Genomic DNA, 19,365 nt, shown 5'->3' on the forward strand with positions numbered 1-19,365 from the left:
TGACCCCACTCTTGGGATGACCCCACTCTTAGGGTGACCCCAGTCTCAGGTGACCCTGGGCTCGGGTGATCCCAGTCCCATGGTGATCCCAGTCTCATGGGGACACCACTCTCGGGGTAACCCAAACGGGGGTGACCCCAGTCTCAGGGTGACCCCAGTTCCACAGTGACCACATCTCGGGGTGATCCCAGTCCCACAGCGACCCCACTCTCAGGGTGCCCCCACTCCTGGGGTGACCACCCTGTCCTCCCCCCTGCACTGAGTTTGCCAGTGCTCAGCTGCTGGTTGGGGCAGCCCCAGGCCGGGTTAATCACCTCCTGACCCCAAAAAATGCACCCCCCTGCCCCGACCCAGCTCATCCCAGGGGTCTTTCACACATGGCCATGTGCCCTCCATCCACAGTGTCCCCCCCACGGGTGACTCGAGGCCACCACGAGTGACCTTGGCTGAGGAGGAGAAGCTGCAGCTCCTCCAACCAGCACAGAGCTCAACTGAGGGGGGGAGGACAGACCCCTGTGACCCCCTTCCCCCACCCCCAGCTCCTGCCAGGCCACCCTCATCTCCACGAGGACAGGCTACCATTGACCAATCTCCCCTGGGAAGTTTTTGGGGACAGAAAAGCTTTTTTGGACCACAAAAGCTTTTGGGGGAGGGAGTTATGTGGTGAGATTTCCCCCCCGGGACCCCCACCCCAATGGCACTGAGCTGAAGGGGCAGCTGCATGCCCTGTAGTGCCAGGGGAGCTCCCAAAAACACAGGAGAAAGGGGGCAACGGGTCATGAGCTTCCCCTGAGGTCCCTGTGGCAGTTGGGGGGCTCAGGGCACATCCCCCACTCCTGCTGTCCCTGGAAGGGCATCCCTGAGGATGACTTTGGGCAGGAGGGGGCAGACCTCGGGTTGTGCTGGTGCTAGGGGAGCCCTGCAGCTCCAGGAGGTCCCATCCCCATGGCACTGGTGCCTCCTCCAGCAGCTCTGCCCCAGCAGGAACTGGGTAGGAAGGGCTCGGGGAGAGCCCAAATTTGGGGGGATGCAGAGGAGGCAAAGGAGCGAAGGACAGGGACAGTCCCCCAGGAAGGGGCTCTGAGGGATCCCCTGGGCTTTGTGACGTCCCAAGGGGAAGGTCCATCACCTCCAGCCTGCTGGATCCAAGCAGCAGCAGCCGATCCCAGGTCCAGGGGATGGACACACCCCCCCGGGGCTGGGCAGAAATGGGGGGGCAGGGAAGGGCCGTGGAAGGAAAGGGGGGTCACAAAGAAGGAGAAGCAGCAGAGCGACGAGGTCCCAGTCCCAGAAGCCCTGGAGCCTCTGGGGCAGCAGCAGCACCTGCTGGGCTCCAGCAGAGGTGGGGGGGGGATTGTTCCTGCCCACCCTGGCAGCAGCAAAATGATCAAAGCACCCCAGAAATGGGTGTTCTGCTGTTCTCCCACCAGCTCAGGTGAGGAGCCGCATGTGGAATATCCCAGATCCCTCCTCCGTGCAGCCATGAAACACAGGGCAGTGCTCTCCAGGTTAACCACAGGTGTGATTCCACAAAACCCACAGGGCCTTGGCCATGCACTATCCTGCCTCTCCCCTCCCTACTGAGCCCCAAATCCACCACATCTCCAGGTCCAACTGCACCAAGATGTTTCCTCAAACCACTCAGCTCCTATGGGAGACATCCTTCCCACTGCTCCATCCCAGCACTGGCTTCCTGGAGGCCTGGTTTGAGCAAACATTTCAGGTGGGCTCAGCTCATCCCTCCAAAGGCAGGTCCCAACCCCTTCCAGCCCAGCTGAACACATCCCACCTTGTTGATGTGCAGAACTCTGGAGCAACCCCAACATCCACATCTTCCAGAAAATTGGACAAAAAGGTGGTAAACTAAAGGAACTCTTGGGGCTCAAAGTGTTGGGATGAACACAGGAATCCCCATGAGCACTGGTGAAGGAAGAGGAGACTGTTCCTCTCCTTACAGCCCTTTGAGACCACCCTGTGCCCAGTGTGGGGCTCCCCAGCACCTCAAAAGCAGGGATGGAGGTACCAGAGCACAGCCAGGAGGTGCTGGGTCAGCTTGGAAATGTTCCCCAGGAAGGAGCCAGGCTCCTATTGGAGATGGTGGTGGCAGGACAGGAGGCACCGTGGGAAACTCCAATGTGTGGATTTTTATTCTTAATTTTAAAATCCTGAGGGTGATGACACAACAAAACTCCCTCCTTGGAGGTGCTCATCTGAGCAAGGCCAGGCCCTCAGCTTCCACCTGGACCTGCCTGGAGCAGGACAACGGCCATGGAGATGGGGCCAGGCTGCAGCTGGGTGAGATCCAGCACCACATGATCATAACCACCCAAAATCACCCCCAGCTCACACGTGGGAAAGACTCTCATCTGGCAGAAGGTCCCACGAGAACTTGGACTTTGAGATCTTGGATCTTCTAAACTCCAGGCCCCTGAGGATGGTGTGGATGTTCCTCAGGAGGTGCCTACAAGCCACAGTTGAGCAGAGCAAGGCTATTGCCAGGGAATTGCAGAATCCATATCCCCCACGGAATGTGCTGGAGGAGCTGGATCCCAGCTAGATCCCAGCGCACCACAGATCTGTGTCCATCCCACCCACCCAGTTCTCCTGGGATAACCAGGTGCTGCTCAGGAGGGAAAAGCAGCAGGAGCACCCTCAGGGAGAGCCCCAGAAGCCAAGCTGACCCTAATGCAGCTCATCACTGCTGACGCTACTGGGACCATCCACAGTCCGATGCAGGAATGGAACAGTCAGAAAATTTGGGAGCAACACCAGGACAAACACAGGGACCCCAACCTGCCCAGCCCCAGGGAACCCACCCTGGGCCCCATAGCAGCTCTGGGAGGAAAGCAACAGGGCCAAGGGGGGGATTTACTCAGGATCTTGGTGGCATCAAGTTTCTCCCATTCCAAGGTCAAGCCCCAACGGAAAAGGACAGATCGCTGCAATCTCACTGAGATTTGGCTCTTTGGTACAGTATGTTTGTGTGAGCAACATCTGGAGCAGCACCAGCTGCTTTTTTCTGTGAAGATCTGCCAGAGAAAGGAGGAAGAGTTTTCCAGGAGTGGGATAAGGATGCTGAGCCTGATCCCCCAAACCTCCCTGCTCAGATCTGGGGAGACAAACAGGCCAGCTCAGTGCTGCTGGAGCATCTTGGTATAAAGCCACCTGTGTTTTGTCACAGGAGGGTTCACAGAGCAGCACCAGCAGCACCTCTGCCAGAGCAAAAGCACAAGGTTGATTCCCAAAATCCATGTATTTCAGGAAGAGAGATTTGCAGCCAGAGAATAGCAGATCTTTAGCCCCAGCACTGGATCACTGAGCCCCCCTGAGGGGCTCCAGGCCTCTGCACACGGGGTTTGGCTCCTGAGCAGCTCCCAGAACACTCTTCCCTCACCCCCATTTCCACCCCTTAACCTTGTCCCGCTTCCATGGGCTGGTTTATCCCCTAAGGAAGCCCAACAGCTCCTCATCTCCATGGAAATGACGCACCATTCCCCCTGTCCTTCCCCCAGCTCCGGCAGGATCAGGGATAACGTGCTGGGATAAGGTGCTCCCAGCAGCAGGTGCCTCAGTCTTCTTGCACTTGTGATTGTGACCCATCTTCTGCTGTCCTGGAGCTGCAAGCAGAGCCCTTCCTGGTTATCCCTTGGAGCTGCTGTTCCCAAGGCTCCAACATTTGGATCAGCAGTGACTCCTCTTGCTCCGCTCAGCAGCATCAAGGGCAGGGTTGGGGGGCGGGAATCCATCACATTCCCTGCAGGATCTGGCCTGGTCCCAGCTGTGGGGGAACTGGAGTTTGCTCCACCCAGACCCGCTGTTCTCACTCCAGGTATTCACAGCCAAGCACAACCCCTCCATCTCCAGTCCATTCACAGTTCCCCAGAAGCTCCTGGACTGTTCACAGCTCCCCTCCCACGGGGCTGATTCCCATTGAAAGCTCCCCCAGCCTGAGCAGCTGCAGGGTGGGCGGTGTGAGACACGGGTGTTAATTCCAGGAGGATGGAGAATGGATGGGAGGGTTTGTGTGGAGCCCCCTCTGTTCTCCAGCCCAAGGTGCCCTTTGGCTCCTCGTCCTCACCCAACAGACTCGCCCTGTCGGATTTTTCCCCTCCCAGTGGATGTGTGGGCAGGGATACAGGGGCACAGCCAGGCTTGGAGTCACCGCACCCTTTTTACACAGTAATTTGATGCAGCAAGAGAGAAAAAAGGTAGAGAGATGCTGCCAAGCATCAGCTCCCACCCACCATGCCAGCAATTCCCAATGAAACTCTGGAATGGCTTCCAGTCAAATCCCCCAAAAACATGAAAGGAGAAATGCAGCTCCCACACATCTGCTTCCCACAGCTGCCTCAGGTTTTGGAAGAAAGCAAAACCACTTTCCAAAGCTGTAGGATCTGAAATCCCTGGTAGCAAAAATTTATTTTCATGACCGAAGATAAGGAGAAATTTATAAACTTATTCCAGCAACCGACCAAGAAACCAGTAAATACTCCATATTCCTGGGACTTAAAATATCCTCCTGGCAGCCAAACATCCACCTGGGAGCACCAGCCCATGGGCACATCACCTGTCCTGCCTCCTTCCCAAGCCCACGGGTGCCAGGGAAGGCTCTGAAGGTCCGCAGTGTATCCAGACATCCTCTGAGCCTCTAGTGTCCGACGTGAAAGGAGAGAAAACAAAGCAGCACACTCATAAAGCCCAACAAAGACATCGACAGTGTTAGATTCTCCTAAAAAGTAGTCCCAATCCACGCTTCCTGCCCCCAAAGGCTGGGCTCAGCGCATGAGCAGGCTGTGCTTTGGGCCATCCACCCTCTCCAGCTTCTCAAAGTGCTTCCTGGCATTGCGGATGTTGATCAGCGTGGCCGCGGAAGCTGCGACGGAAAAGGGACAGTGCAGATAAAACGGAGTTAAAAGGGGGCAGTGGCCACGTCCTGAGGGCAACAGCCCTGTCTGCAAGGTCCTGGTTCATCCTGCTGCCTCCACCATGGGCACAGTTCAGTGTGGGAGGCTCTGGGGAAATCTGATGTGGGAGTGTTTGGGCACAATTTGATGTGGGAGGGTCTGAGTACAATTTAATGTGGGATGGTCTGGGCACAGTTTAATGTGGGATGGTCTGGGCAAAATTTAATGTGGGATGGTCTGGGCAAAATTTAATGTGGGAGGGTCTGGGCAAAATTTAATGTGGGAGGGTCTGGGCAAAATTTAATGTGGGAGAGTCTGGGTAGAATTTAATGTGGGAGAGTCTGGACCCAATTTAACGTGGGAGGATCTGGGCACAATTTAACGTGGGATGGTCTGCACAAAATTTCATGCCAGATGGTCTGGGCAGAATTTAATGTGGGATGGTCTGGGCAGAATTTAATGTGGGAAGGCCTGGGCAAAATTTGATGTGGGAGGGTCTGGGCAAAATTTAGTTGGGATGATCTGGGCACAATTTAATGTGGGAGGGTCTGGGCACAATTCAGTGGGGGGGGGTCTGGACACAGTTCAGTGTGGGGGGGGTCTGGACACAGTTCAGTGTGGGGGGGGTCTGGACACAGTTCAGTGGGGGGGGGGTCTGGACACAGTTCAGTTGGGGTCTCTGGGCACAGTTCAGTAGGGGGGTCTGAGCTGTTTGCTGATCCCAGAACATCATGAGGAAGAGCCCAGTGAATTCCAGCCACAGGGAGAGCTGCACAAGCCCCCATAGCTGCCCATCTGCTGCTCCCCAGCTCAGCCCTGTCCCAGCTGTGCCTCAGGCACACACTCTTCCCTATTTCAGTAACAAATGCAAGGCCAAGCACAGTGTGAGGCACGAGGTGTCCTGGACAGTGTCTCTGGAGCACCTCAGATCCCACCAGGAGCTCCAAGTGAAGCTGTGTAAACAGTTAACTGGTCCCAGAGGGCCTGGGCTGGCACTGCTGCAGCTTCTCCTTTAGGATAAATAGATGCTGCTATAATTAGAGTCCTGTCCACCAAGAGCAACACTCCAACATGATCCATCCCTGCTTCCTCTTCAAAACTCACCGGGGCTGCCAGCCCAGAACAGCCCAAAATAGGTTATTAGACATGACCTGCTAAACCAGGTCACATCTGTTCTGGTGGTTCCTCTCACAGCCACAGATCCTCCCCGTGACAGCAACAGCTCAGCTGTCCCAGCACGTCCCACCTCTGCAGTCAGTGCTCACCCACCCTCCCCACCCCACTCAATCCCTCTCCTCTTCAGTTTTGTAATTAAATCTCATTTTTACAGTTGAAACTGGACTCATTTTGGCCTATTGGGTTTTTTTTTTCCTGTCCTGAACAGGCTTATGTTGGCTTCAACTTACGTATGGAAGGGTCTGACATCACCACCATCACATATGTGTTGGATGTAAAGATGTCAATGAAAGCAGCAAAGTTAGAGTTCCTGACCTCCATGCTCTGGAAAGAGGCTGCCAGCTTACTGGAAAAGTAGAAATAAAGGGAAAAAAAGTCAATTAATTATTCCTGTACCATTGTAGCTTTTGTGCCCACATGGCCAAAATCCCTTATTTGAGCTGTTGGGAACAAAGAGGAGCTAGAATTCCCATTTGGCAGGGAAAACCAGGTGTGACCACAGCAGGGTTGGTTTTTAAGGACACAACTCTTTAGCTTTGGGCTAAATGAGAACAGTATAAAGTGATTTATGCATTGAACAGTGAAGGAAGCTCCAGACACACAGCCTGGACACTCTGGAGGACCCAGCAGAAATAAGGATAAAACTGGAACATCTGGAGACATCAGAAACACCTGTAAACCATGCAGCCACCTCTCCATCCACCCAGGCTCCACACACTGCCAGGTATAACCAGGCTGCAGAGCCCGGAGGCTGTTCAAAGCCAAGCTGCCCCAAAGCTTTCCACTTTTCTATTCAAAATATACAGATAAATAAACAGTGCCTGGAAGCCTCTTCCTCCCCAGCCAGCCCAGGGCTGGAGCAGAGCTCTCCACCTGACATTCCAAGCACTGTCACTGATTTATCCTGGAACTTTCCTCCCTTGCCCAGGAGAAAACAGCTGTTTCAGAACAAACAAATCTCTTCAACCATTAGCAAAGGAGGAAGTTCAAAAAGCAACACTTAAGTGAGCTGTGCTTAAGCCCAGTACAATTGCACAGAACTGGGATTCACTGCAGAGCCCCACCAAGCCAAAATCCCTGCTGAGGTATCTCCCCACTCCTGATCACATCAGCTCACCTGCAGCTCAGCTTGAATTGTTTGATGATGTTGCTGATTTTCTCAAACCTGTGGACATCCCTCTGCTCTTTGCACTGATAGTGAGAGATGACCTGGAGAGGGGGCAGAGTCAGTCAGTGATTCCAGCACAAGTCCCTCAGTGCCAACAGCAATTCTGGGAATGGGTGGTGACCAGGATTCCCTTTGCCTTTGGCTGATTGAATCTTGGGAACTATTTGCAACAGCTCTTGTGGTGCTTTCACGGAGAACAGGAGTCAGTAACACAATCACCAGGGAGCCTTTTTCACACACACAAAGCCTGTCAATAGGGAATTGTCCACCTGAGGTCTGGGTGCTCCAACTTAGCAGCAATTTAAATCTTGATTTAAAGTAAAAGAATGTGCAAGGAGAAGGAAAAAAATGCAACCTCGGGAAGGGACACCTGCCAAGTGCTGGGATGGCTCTTCCCTTCTCAGTCCCAGGTGCTGTGGATTCTCAGGGGCTGAATCTGAGCACTGCCCATCCTGCACAGACAGAGCTCCCAGAGCCAGAGCAAGCTGTTCCTCCTGGAGAAAAGCAGCACAAAGGCAGCTGGATTCCTCACTTCTGTCCCCATCAGTCCAGTCAGACCAGCACTGAGCTGCCTCATCCACAGCACTTCCCTCCTCTTCCTCCCACACAAACGCAGCAGCAGCTGCAGGATTGGACTGAACGTTCAGGGGATCTGAAGCCTTTCAGGAATCCTTGCAGTGGGATCTCTCCCCAAACCTTCCTCCCCAACTCTTCCCTCCTCAGCCACATCAGGAACAGGCCAAGAACTGCATTTACTGCAGGAGGGAAGGGCACGAAGAGCTGCACCATCTCCATTCCCCCAGCAAAGCAAAGAGGAATATTTAAAAATCCTGAAGCCACGTGTTTTCAGCTCTTCAGAATCACAACATCAACTGTTACTTGCCGTGCCCTTGCACAAGGATGTGAAACTCTGGAGTCACATTTGTGACTTGGGAGAATTAATATTTTTTTATGTTTTTTTTTTCCCTCTTTTTGTCCCTTAAGCACCTTAAAACGATCACTCTTTAAACCTACCCAATTATTCACACCAGGACAGGTTTAGCCAGATTCAAGGGTTGCATTCCCACTATGATTTGAACACAATTTCAGAATCAGGTTTCCAGAGTAAGATTCCACAGTAAGATTTTCAGAGTTAAGATTTCACTTCAGGGGAAAAAAGTCCTGGGGGCTTTTTAATGTATTCTATACATATATGGAATATATTATTCTATATGAATATATATTATTATTCATATATTTAATAAATGTATGGAGAAAAGGGAGATGAGTCTTTTTAAAAGTCACCATTACACTGAAAATAAGAGCAGAAATTTTGTAGCAAACATTATTAATTTTCAGTTAAAAATGTCCTTGTAACAATCACACTGTTACACACCCCTGTAAGAAATGGTGGAACTATTTATTATCTACAAGAGGTCACAAAGCAGAACTTGCCAGACATGGCAGGTGTTTGCTTCTGATAGTTTAAGAAGGGGGAAGAGTCGTGGCTCCTTTCCCACATCCCCTCCATCATTTCCAAATCACCATCAAGGAAAGCACTGAAAAAAATTCACTCATTCCTTCAGCTCAGCAAGAGTTTTGGGGTAAACACTGAGGAGCCAAATCCATAATCCAAGAGTGGGGACGGACAAGCAGCAATGGTGGTTTTAAGCAGCACCTTTCACCTGCAGGAGACAGGGACCAGGAGCACAAGAACCTGGAAAACCATTGCAACCCAGTGGCTCATGATCCTTTATCCATATCCTGGCTTTGCAGAGCACCAAACCCAAAAGAAATTAAGTTCCTCCACAGCAGGAGGAACTGAAAAGGTTTCTCTTTCAAGCTAAATGAGGTTCCTGCCCTGTGCAGAAAGGAATTCTCAAAGAAGTCCCACAACTAAGAACAGAATGGGGACATGAAACACTCTCACAGCCTGGAAGAGGGAAACACCAATAAAGCCTCAGCTCAGCTGCTGGAAGGGGGAATTTTGGGAAGGTCCCATGAGCCACAGAGTCATATCAGCTACTTTCAGTATCCCAAGGGCTGGATCAAACAATTCTGCATGTGGGGCTGACACCTCCCAACAGCACTTCCAAGAATCCCAGAGTGGTTTGGGTGGGAAGGGACCTTAAAGCTCATCCCATTCCACCCCCTGCCACGTGCAGGGACACCTTTCACTAGTACAGGGTGCTCCAACCTGGCCTTGGACACTTCCAGGGCTGGGGCAGCCCCAGCTTCTCTGGGCAACCTGTGCCAGGGCCTGCCCACCCTCCCAGCCAGCAACTCCTTCCCAATATCCCACCTATCCCCGCCCTCTGGCACTGGGAAGCCATTCCCTATGTCCTGTCCCTCCATCCCTTGTCCCCAGTCCCTCTCCAGCTCTCCTGAAGCCCCTTTAAGCCCTGGAACTCACCAGGAACGTGGCTCTCTCAAACAGCAGCACTTCATCTGCCTCAATGATCTGAGCAAAGTTCCTCAGGTTCATCTCCAGCTGCTGCACGTTGGGGATCAGCTGGTACACGATGCTGGACCAGGCCTGGTGACACACACACAACATGAGGGGTCACCAGCACTTCTTGGGTTCCCAATGTCCTCAGAGAGGGATTATTTGTAGTTCTGGGTGTCGACAGCCTGGGCAACACTGAGAAGCTTCTCCCACCTCAGGTTCCTACGGTGGACACCACCAGAGGAAGCCCAGACCTGAGGTGATTCTTCACCACCTCAAGTTCTTCTCCACATCACTCAGGGAAACCATAATGCCCCTAAGGAGGCTCAAACCATCCTCATTTAAAGCTGGCAATCCTTCAGGTATTTCAGTCTGGAGGAAGGTCAGATCACAGATGAACACTCGGCAGCCCATCCCTGATCCAAACACAGAGCTCCACCCTATCCCAAGGAGCCAGGAACAAGCCCAGGAGGGGATGGGGATGCTGGGATCAACATCTGTGCTCCTCCAGACTGGGATCCTCCCAGCTCAGCTCCCCCTCTCTGCCCCCCTGCTGACCCAGTGGGTGGCACTGCCTGACCAAGCCCTTCCCCAGGAGTCAGCTGGATATTTGGGATGCCTGTTTGCCAAGTCCCTGATATTTGCCAAGCACTCCTGACTTTTTAAAATTACTTAACTAAGCCCAGGATGCCCTGACACCATTTACACCCCCAGAAGGAGCTGCTGCACAACTGACCAGAGCCAGTCTCTGCCACACCACCACTCCCCTCCTCATTCTCCTGTCTCCAAGTGGGAAGGCAGATCTGGAGAGGGAGCTGTACAAACCTTGTAAAGGGTTTCATCCCAGATGGAGGTTCTAAAACAAACACATTCCAAGGGCCGGGAGAGGCGTTTCAAGTCCTCCTCACGCTCCTTAAAAATCTGGGAGATGAAAAGACAGAGCAGCAGTTGAGTGGAAGCAGTTCTGCCTGTGCTGTGGTTGCTGCATGGGATTACGGGAAGACTTTCAAATGGATCACTGGAGAAGGGACAGGAGCAGAGCAGCTGTCTAGGACAGGCTGGGAGAAACCAGCTCCCAGTGCTCCCAGTGAGCAGCAGGGCCACACAGACCATGGATGTCTTGCTAGAGAATCCCAGACTGGTTTGGCTTGGAAGGCACCTCAAAGTTCATCTCATTCCACCCCCTGCCAAGGGCAGGGACACCTTCCACCAGCCCAGGTTGCTCCAAGCCTTGTCCAACCTTCCAGGGACGGGGAATCCAGAACTTCCCTGAGACCTAAAGCTGAAATAACTGCAGGTGTTGTGAAGTGGGAGTGAAGGTGGACAGGCTGGAGTGTCCCTGAGGACCTAAACTGTGACAAATCCCTGGCAAAAATCTCCATCACTGAGAGCAGCACAGGAGGGAAGCACCTGAGGGCCCTCAGGATGAGCTCACACAGACTCCTCTGCCCATACCACACTGTGCCCTCAGTTCTGGGCACCAAAAAAGCACAGCAGGGGACCAGCAAAGCCCAGCCAGGCTCCTCTGGAACTGCTGGGACAGGAGCAGGACAGCCAGCAAGGGGAACACACAACCACCACCCTCACCTGGGCCTTGTGGGAACATGACAGAACATGAACCAAGCCCCATGAAATGCTGGGCCAACACCATGTGGTTGGTGAATTCCACCACAGGCTTCACTAAGATCTACAGAAACAGAGATTTAGCCCAGTATTTGCATGGTCTTCTGAGCAGCAGATACCTAAAACAGGTCTTGAGGAGTAGTAAGGCCCCTCTTCTGCCCACCCCTCCCTTCAGGGCCTCCCCTGAGTCTGCACCACTGGTTAAACCAGTATTTGTGCCCTAGTCCAGCCACAAATCTGGACAGGACTGCAGCTAAGAAGATCTTAGACTCATCCTTCAGCCTGGAGGGAAGTGACAAAAAGCTCCTTGAGCCCTCTGAGGGAGCTCTGAGCTGTTTCTGCCTGAACTGGAGGGCAGAACTAGAACTGGAAGAGGAAGATCTCTGCTCTCAGACAGTACAAGGGATCCAAAGCCAACCTGCCACGTGGAAAGGTCTGTCTGTGCAGGGAGGTCAGCTCTGGTTTAAGCCACAGGACCTGCATGTTCCCTCTGCAGGTGCCCAGGCAAAACTCAGCAGGAACTGGTAAAAAGTTTAAAAAACCTCTTATTTCTGACAAAAACCAGCAGCCTGAAGTGGTCTCCAAACTCCCTGCAAGGCAGGGAGTGGCCAAGCAGTTGGGGATGTGCTCAGACCCACACAGCTCAACTCCTTTGGGTTATCAGGAGCTGTCCAAGCACAAAGAGGTTTGTAGGAATTCAACATCTTCCCACATGCCTGTGACCTTTCAAAAGCTCCAACCAGAACAGAAGCATCTCTGGAAGGCTGATTCCCAGCCTTTGTTTAGGTGCTTGTGTGCTTCAGAGGATCTCTGGGCAGGCAGAGCAGGATCAACCAAGAGAGACCACCTCCTGGTTAGGTGGGAAAGTTCCACCTCTTATTTTCTGGTGATGCTTTAGAACAGAGCCTGTGAGGGACTGAAAGCAGCAGCTGAGCTAAAAACAACCCTCACTGTCACCACCACCATCCAAATGGTGGGCAGGGAGTTTAAGGACCTGGATTTCCTTCAGTTCCACCTCCCTTCTGAAGCCAAGGTGTGCTGGGACCTCTGGAATGAGCACTGTGAAGGGAATGGCTTTGAGTGGTTGTCACTAAAAATCACTGCTTCTGTTCTCCATGACATTATAGGATGACACACTTCAAAAAGGCAGGGAAAGCTCAGAGGGCTCTGCCAAGCCTGAATATCTGAAAACCCTTTGAGGAACAGCCCTGGCAGGGCTGTGTGTGATGTGACACCGCCCTGCACCGGCACAGGCAGGAGATGCTCCGTGGGGAAGCATTTCCATGGCAACTCCCGGCTTCTCACCAGATCCCGCTGGTCCTCCTGCACCAAGTCCATCTTGTGCACCAGGCAGAAGATCTTGGCATCGGGGGAGTTCTGCAGAATGGCCTCCAGGCAGGACTGGTAGTAGTGCATGTCCTTCTCCAGCTCGCGGCTCTCCACGTCGAACACGTAGATGAGAACCTCCACGTTGCGGAAGATGTTGTCCCTCTGGCTGGTGAAGTAGTTCTCCATGAAGGTGTCCTGCCTGAGGAGCAGAGCAGGAAAGAAGGAGACTCCTGTTAGAGCAGCCATGAAATGCCTGGAGAGGTCAGGAAGGTACAAAGTGTAAAATCTCAAGGCCTGAATTTGGAGCTGCAGATCCCGACACAGGAGCCCACACCAGAGCTCCATCCCCACGACAGGGTTCCCTGAGCACTCCCAGGCAGAGCTGGAGCTCCTGAAGAGCACCAGCCCACCAGTTCCACCTGAAGCTGCAGCTTCCCTCCGTGTCCTAATTCTGGATCCACACTAGCTTCTAAAGAGCTGCTTATAAAACCCCCCAGCAGCAGAAGCAGATAAAATATGACCAAAGTCTAGCCTGTTATCCCAGGATTTCAGTCTCCTCTGGCTTGGCTGAGTGTGGGTCAGATGATGCACAAGGCCATGGAGCTGAGGAAGCTGAGCAAAGCTCAGCTGTGGCTCGATCAGACAGAGAGCCTTCCTCAAAAAGCTGCTTCCAGGAGCCACAGGATCGCTGGCAACCTTCAGTATCACCTCTCTGCACACACCCCACTTGGAACAAGCTGGTGATGGGCAATTCCAAGAGCAGCAGCACCTCCCAGCACCTCAGGAGGAAACCCAGGTGGAGGATTTTCTTGGCACACAAGCACCACGCTCCTCCCTTGGAGCAGAATCTGCTGTTCCATCCTCACCTGATTCCCCACAGCCACCCCCACAGGACTGAAAAGGAAAGGAATAAACAGTACCTACCCTCCACAGTCCCACAGGTTTAACACCAGGTTTCCCAGGAATCTGACATGGGAATGCTCCACATCAACTGCACAGAGACAATAGGAGTTTACTGACTGTACCACACACCTGGATCAGAGCTGTCTCCTCCAAAGATCAGCAGAGAATCATGGAATGGTTTGGGTGGGAAGGGACAATAAAGCCCATCTTGTTCCGCCCCCTGCCATGGGTGCTCCAAGCTCAGTCCATCCTGGCCTTGAACACTTCCAGGGATGGGCCCTTTCTCCCAACACAGCCCCCAGTTGGTAAAATCCCACCTAAACACCACTGTTGGACATTTCCCACAGGAATTCCAGCCTCCCTGCTCAGGACACTGCTCTCCTGAGAAGTGCAGCAGGTGCCCCCCCATCAACCACACAATCCCTGATCTCTGGGATATTTTAGGAATGATTTTATTTGCATGAAACTCTGCAAGGCCTGAATCCAGCCTTGACAAAATAAACCAGTAACGCAGAGAATGGAAACTTCAGAACAGGCCAAATTATCACCAATCCCTGACATTAAGTCCTCACATAAAATCCTTCCCTGTGAGGAAAGTCAGATATGGACAATTCATCCCCTTCTTTCAGAGGGATCATTTCTTGCTTTTTCCCATCAATGGCTGCTTGGAAGGGGAAAAAGAAAAGGTACAAGGCACTAATAAAGCCCAGTGTTTCATCCTGCCAAAACCATGGGTGGATTGCAGGATCCCTGTGCTGGAGATCAGCTGGATACAACAGGAACGCTCCACCAACACGAGGAGGCTCTGACACTCCTCCACTGACAGGTGTAGCTGCAGCAAAAGCTGCTTCATGATCCCCAAACAAAAAAGGTTAAGGATAAAAGTCAAACAATAAAGCAGTAAAAGTGGACCCAGTCAATAAAGCAGCAAAACTGAAGGCAGTGCTGTCTCCTCCTTCCCTCTCCAGCTTCCTGCCTGTCCCCGGCTGACCTCCAGGGAGCTCCTTGTGAGGTGTGGCAGTGGGAGGACCAGCAGGGACACACCTACTCCAGAGGAGAGGCAGGAATTGCTGCAGGGAATGGTCCCACCCTGTTAATGAGGGGGTTTGAGCCCTGAGAGCTGGGAGTGCAGACAAGAGCAGCCTTACTGGTGGCCCCCAGGCGCCGCGTGTCCCGGGCGATGTAGTTGGCAAAGATGATGGATCTCATGCTGGTCTTCCCAGACCCACTTTTACCCATCAGCAGCACCTGGGAGGGGAATAAAACCAGGAAGAATTAGGTATGAAACAGCACTAAGGCCTTCACAGCCCTCTCTGGTTGCTGTCTCACTGCCAAAGCCACCCAAACACAGCACTGACACGTTTCAGCTGGGACTGCACCAGGAGACAGGCAAAGAGCAGTACCAGGCCTGGGAAGCTGGACATGGGCATCCTTAACTCCTTGCTATCCATGGGCACTGGACTGTGGTCAGACTGAACACCTTCTCCCAGCACAGCACTTGGGAAGAGCAGGAGCTGCCTCCCCCTTTCCCAGCCCCTCACACCTGCCCTGGCACCACAGCAGGAGCCCTGATGGCTCTGATGGCAGCAAAGGGCTTTGCCAGGACAGAGGAACAGCTTTGTCTCAAGCCTTTAAGGCCAGACTGGAAACAATCCCTCTCCTTATCCTAATCACAGGATGGTTTGGGTTGGAAGGGACATTAAAGATCATCTGATCCTGTTCTTCTCCTTGTAATATGACTTGTTTTCTCTTCCCCAACAGAAGTTGAAACAGAAGAAATACCAGTGACAATTGAAGTTTCAGGGGTTACAAGACCATTAAAAAAAAGAAGTTAAAAGCAGGTGGGACAGCCCAGGTCAAGGGCACAGTGTATGGGGGACACCTGAGTCCAGAGTCTTGTCTGCAGGACATCAGGCCAAAGGAGGGGTACCAAAAAGTAGGGCATGCTGAGGCCTGGGGAGTGGGGTGAGGGGAGACCTTGCCACAGGGCAAGACTTGACACCGTGATCTAAAAATAAAAATAAAAAAAACCAAAACAAAACAACAGCAGCAGCCAACACAGACTTGCTCACAAAACCCAGCTGTTAAACAAGTTCCAGTTACAGAGCCAAATCCAGCCTTTGGCAACAGCTCTGGAAGTCTCCCATCAAGGAGAAGTTTAAGGAGAGCAGGGGAAGTTTAAGGAGTGAAGGACACTGGCCAGGAGGGCGCTTGCTCCACTGCCACCCTCTCTCTGTGACAGCACAGCAGGAGCTGCCACAATTTCACGGGAACACCGTGGCAGAATCCCACCTCCTGCTTACTCCAGTCGTTCCTGCAGCTCCTCACAGGCTGAGAGAGCCCTTGGCCAAGCCTCCAGGATTTGGGAACAAGGCCTGTCCCTGAGAGAGGGAGGCTGTGCTGTCCCCTGAGCTCAACCCAGGGAAGGCAGCACAGCACTCATTTCACAGCACCAGCACAAACACCACAGCCAGGAATTCCATTCAGCCCACAGACAAACCCAAAGCCCAAGTTTTGGGCTGCAGAGGCCTTGCAAAGGGATCAACCAGCAGGCAGGAAACCCAATCCTAGCACACCACGGAAAACCAGCCACCTATTCCCTACACAGCCCCTTTAACAGCTTTGGATGTGCTTCTGCTGGAATACACCCACCCCTTCAATTCCCAGAGGAGCTGCTCCTTCCCCAAGGCTTAAATTCCAAGCTCCAAGGAGCCCTGAGCGAATTATGGGCTCCCCACCGAGCTCCTGGGACAACTTGGAAGGCTCTCCCCTTGGAAGGGCCCTCTTGGAAAGGCCAAGGAAGTGGGTTGGAGCAGATCCTCTTCCCCCACGCTGAGCACAGGGGTTTGCAGAGGGTTTTGCAACACACCCCAGAAACAGTTGCTCATAGTTCTGGTGGATGGCCCTGCAATCAGCCAGGAATTAACCCAATTTTAATGTCTGGCACTTGATGCAGCCACTGATTCCAAGAGCCTTCCAAGGCACCTGAGCCCCAGAGGGACAGACACAACAAACAGTGACATTCCCAGATGGGGATAGGGAAGGAAAACCCAACAGCACACGATCCCCCTCCCAGTCCTTACCTTCTTCTTCATGGCTGTGCTGGGCATCACACACCTGCCGAGAGAACCCCACCTTGGATCGCTGCTTTCCTTGGATCACCGCTCGCCCATCCCGATCCCACTGCCGGCAGCGCCGGGGGAGGGCTGGCACAGCCCTCCCCCTCCTGCCATGGGGAACTCCCGCTGCTGGGAAACCTCTGCCTTCCCGAAATCCCGAGATCGCTGCGGCCGGGCCGGGAGGGGTCAGCACCCCCCGCAGCCTCTTCCCAGGGGATGTCCCGTCCCTCGGGATGTTCCAAAGCCCCTTCCCGACGATGTTCCGCAGCCCCTTCCCAGGGGATGTCCCTTCCCTTGGGATGGCCCCAAAGCCCCCTCCCGAGGATGTTCCACCGCCCATTCCACTGGGATGGCCCCAGAGCCCCTTTTCCCGGGATGCCCTTTCCCTTCCCCGGGGATGCCCCTTGCCCAGGATGTCCCACAGCGCATTCCAGTGGGAGGGCCCCAGAGACCCTTCCCCGGTTCCCCTTCCCTCCCTCCCCGCCCCCATCCCGTGGGCCCTGCAGCGGCCTCCCCGCGGGCCGGGCGGTGCCCGCGGTACCTGCGGCGGCGCTGGGGGCTCGGGGGCTGTGCCGGGGCGGCCCCGGTGCCTGCGGCGGCTCGGGCCGGCCGGGGGCGGTGCCGCTGTGGCCGCCGGGGAGTCGGGCGGCGGCGGCGCTGGGGGCCGGGCGGGGGCGTGTCCCAGTTTATCCCGGCAGTGTATCCCGGTGTATCCCGGCGGTGTGTCTCGGTTTGTCCCGGTGTATCCCAGTTTATCCCGCCGTGTCCCTATTCCCCCCCCCCGCCGCTCACGGGACTCAGCGCTGTGGGGCGGCCGTCGCCGGTCACGTGAGAGCGCGAGCGCGCCCCGCCCGCCACGCGCGCGTCCCCCCCTCCACCCCGTCAGGAAGCCCCGGCCGCCATCTTGAGTGAGGGCAGCCCTTTGCTGGCACAGGGCATGGGTCGGTGTCGAGGGTGTCCTGGAGATCCCAGCGATTCCCGGCGGTCCCGGGGGCGCGCACAGGGCATGGGGTTGATGGCGGGGGTGTCCTGGAGATCCCCGGCGGTCCCGGGGGCGCGCACGGGGCAGTGGAGCGGGGCCCGCCGCAGCAGCGGAGCTCCGCGCGGCAGCGGGGACAGGCGGTAGAGCTTTGAGGCGCCCGAGCACGGTGCTTTCCAGCGCCTCCCATATGGTCTAGCGGTTAGGATTCCTGGTTTTCACCCAGGCGGCCCGGGTTCGACTCCCGGTATGGGAAGCTTCACCTTTTCCTCCCGGGAAGGAGGAATTCTTGCCCCGTCTGTCCGTTTTCCTCAGATTTCCCTCGCAAAACTCTTTCGGGCTACGTTTTTGCACCTCCGCAGCAGAATTTCTCGACTCTTGAAGCCGCAGGCTGCGCTTTGCTGCTGCAAACGCTGCCGCCCTCCTGTTTAAAACCCTTCGAGGGCGTTGGGCCGCACAGCCTCTCGCTAATTAACACGCCGTTAATTGCCCTTTTCGCTAAGGCAAGCAAGATTCCTGCTTGTGTCCCAGAGAGTGTTTTAACCCAAGGCAAATAGCATTGTACGGCAACTCCAGCAGCAGAAATCTGCTGTAGATATACACCCATAGAAATATGTAAGTATTATACATGGAAATACATTACATATCTTATGCATAGAAATGTATTCTACTCTATCACAATAATATATAGAATACATTATCTATACATAGAAATATATATTTGTTATATATATATATATATATGTCATTTGTGGGGGGTTCATTGCTGAAAGGAAATCTTGGAGCAAAGCCAGGTGTGTCCAATGCCTTTGTCACCGAGGTGTCCACACTCTGGGTGGGCAGCAGATCCCACCAGGCTCATCCCCCAAAGCCCACCTGGGTTCCCATATGGAGGGCAGGGCAGTCCCCCATCCACTGGGAGAAGTTGGGGTCTTCCTGGGAGCCCCCCCAAAGCCGCGGAACTCAGAGGGGACATCCCCACCTGGCTGCTGTGGCCTCCTGAGTGCCAGAGATCCTGCGGGCAGCGGGGTCTCAGGAGACGCCGAGGGGCTGCTGCCACAAAGTCACAGCTTTGTCATCTCACGTGTCCCCTCTCAGTCTTGGCACCTCCCTTATTCCCCCTTTAGTGCCTTGTCACCCCATGTGTCCCCTCTGGAGCCCTACCATCTCCTGTACCCCCCTTTCAGAGCTCTGGCACTTCATTTATTCCCCTCAAGAAACTCCTCACCTCATTTATCCCCCTCAGAGCCTTGGAACCCCCTTTCAGTGCCCTGGCACTTCATGGATCCCCCCTTCCAGAGCACCTGGCACATCTGGGCTCTGAGGCAATCCCAGCATGGCAAGATTTTAGGGCATGGCCCCTCAGCTGCCTCTCCTGCCCAGGAAGCCCCTGCCCTGCCCTGCTCTCTGCCAGGGGCCCCGAGGCAGGTTTTAGGGGGTCCAAAGGCAGCTTTTAGGGGGTCCAAAGGCAGCTTTTAGGGAGTTCCTTGGAGGACTGTGGGTTCCAGGGAAGCTGGGCTTGTCCTGGGGGGGATTGTGGGGCTTGGCAGGAGCCCCCTCAGCTTCTCTCAATCTCTTCCAGCCAGGAATCCCCATGGAAAGAGGGTCTCTGTGTCCCCTCTTGAGGAAAAGTCCTGCTGCTGTTTTTTTGAGGCTACTTAAATGACTTCCAAGACCCACCCAGAGCTATAAATACCTGATGCAGTTCCATCTTCAATAAGAGGCTCTAAACAGCACTA

The 19,365-nt window shown here is 54.1% G+C and overlaps 1 protein-coding gene and 1 non-coding gene across 3 annotated transcripts; one reads left to right on the forward strand and one right to left on the reverse strand.

The window, feature by feature from the left end:
- Positions 1-4,388: 4,388 nt before the first annotated feature.
- On the reverse strand, positions 4,389-17,439 carry LOC126637409 (ras-related GTP-binding protein A). Of its 2 annotated transcripts, XM_050310649.1 has the most exons (10): positions 17,189-17,439; positions 16,612-16,645; positions 14,677-14,776; positions 13,550-13,616; positions 12,602-12,824; positions 10,499-10,594; positions 9,641-9,763; positions 7,198-7,289; positions 6,311-6,426; positions 4,389-4,873 (listed from the first exon to the last, which is right to left on the reverse strand). In XM_050310649.1, the coding sequence occupies exons 2-10, from the start codon at positions 16,636-16,638 to the stop codon at positions 4,776-4,778; spliced, it is 942 nt and encodes a 313-aa protein (XP_050166606.1). In that variant the 5' UTR covers positions 16,639-16,645; positions 17,189-17,439; the 3' UTR covers positions 4,389-4,775. The 2 variants fall into 2 exon arrangements, with proteins under 2 accessions (XP_050166606.1, XP_050166607.1); XM_050310650.1 differs by lacking the exons at positions 16,612-16,645; positions 17,189-17,439 and adding an exon at positions 15,821-16,561.
- A 371-nt stretch (positions 17,440-17,810) lies between these two features.
- TRNAE-UUC (transfer RNA glutamic acid (anticodon UUC)) lies at positions 17,811-17,882 on the forward strand. Its single transcript has one exon. It is a non-coding gene; the product is annotated as a tRNA-Glu (tRNA).
- The last annotated feature ends 1,483 nt before the right edge of the window (positions 17,883-19,365 follow it).

Source organism: Myiozetetes cayanensis, unplaced genomic scaffold, assembly GCF_022539395.1.
Source record: "Myiozetetes cayanensis isolate MyiCay16 unplaced genomic scaffold, myiCay2020 scf15, whole genome shotgun sequence".
NCBI classification, from domain to species: domain Eukaryota; kingdom Metazoa; phylum Chordata; class Aves; order Passeriformes; family Tyrannidae; genus Myiozetetes; species Myiozetetes cayanensis.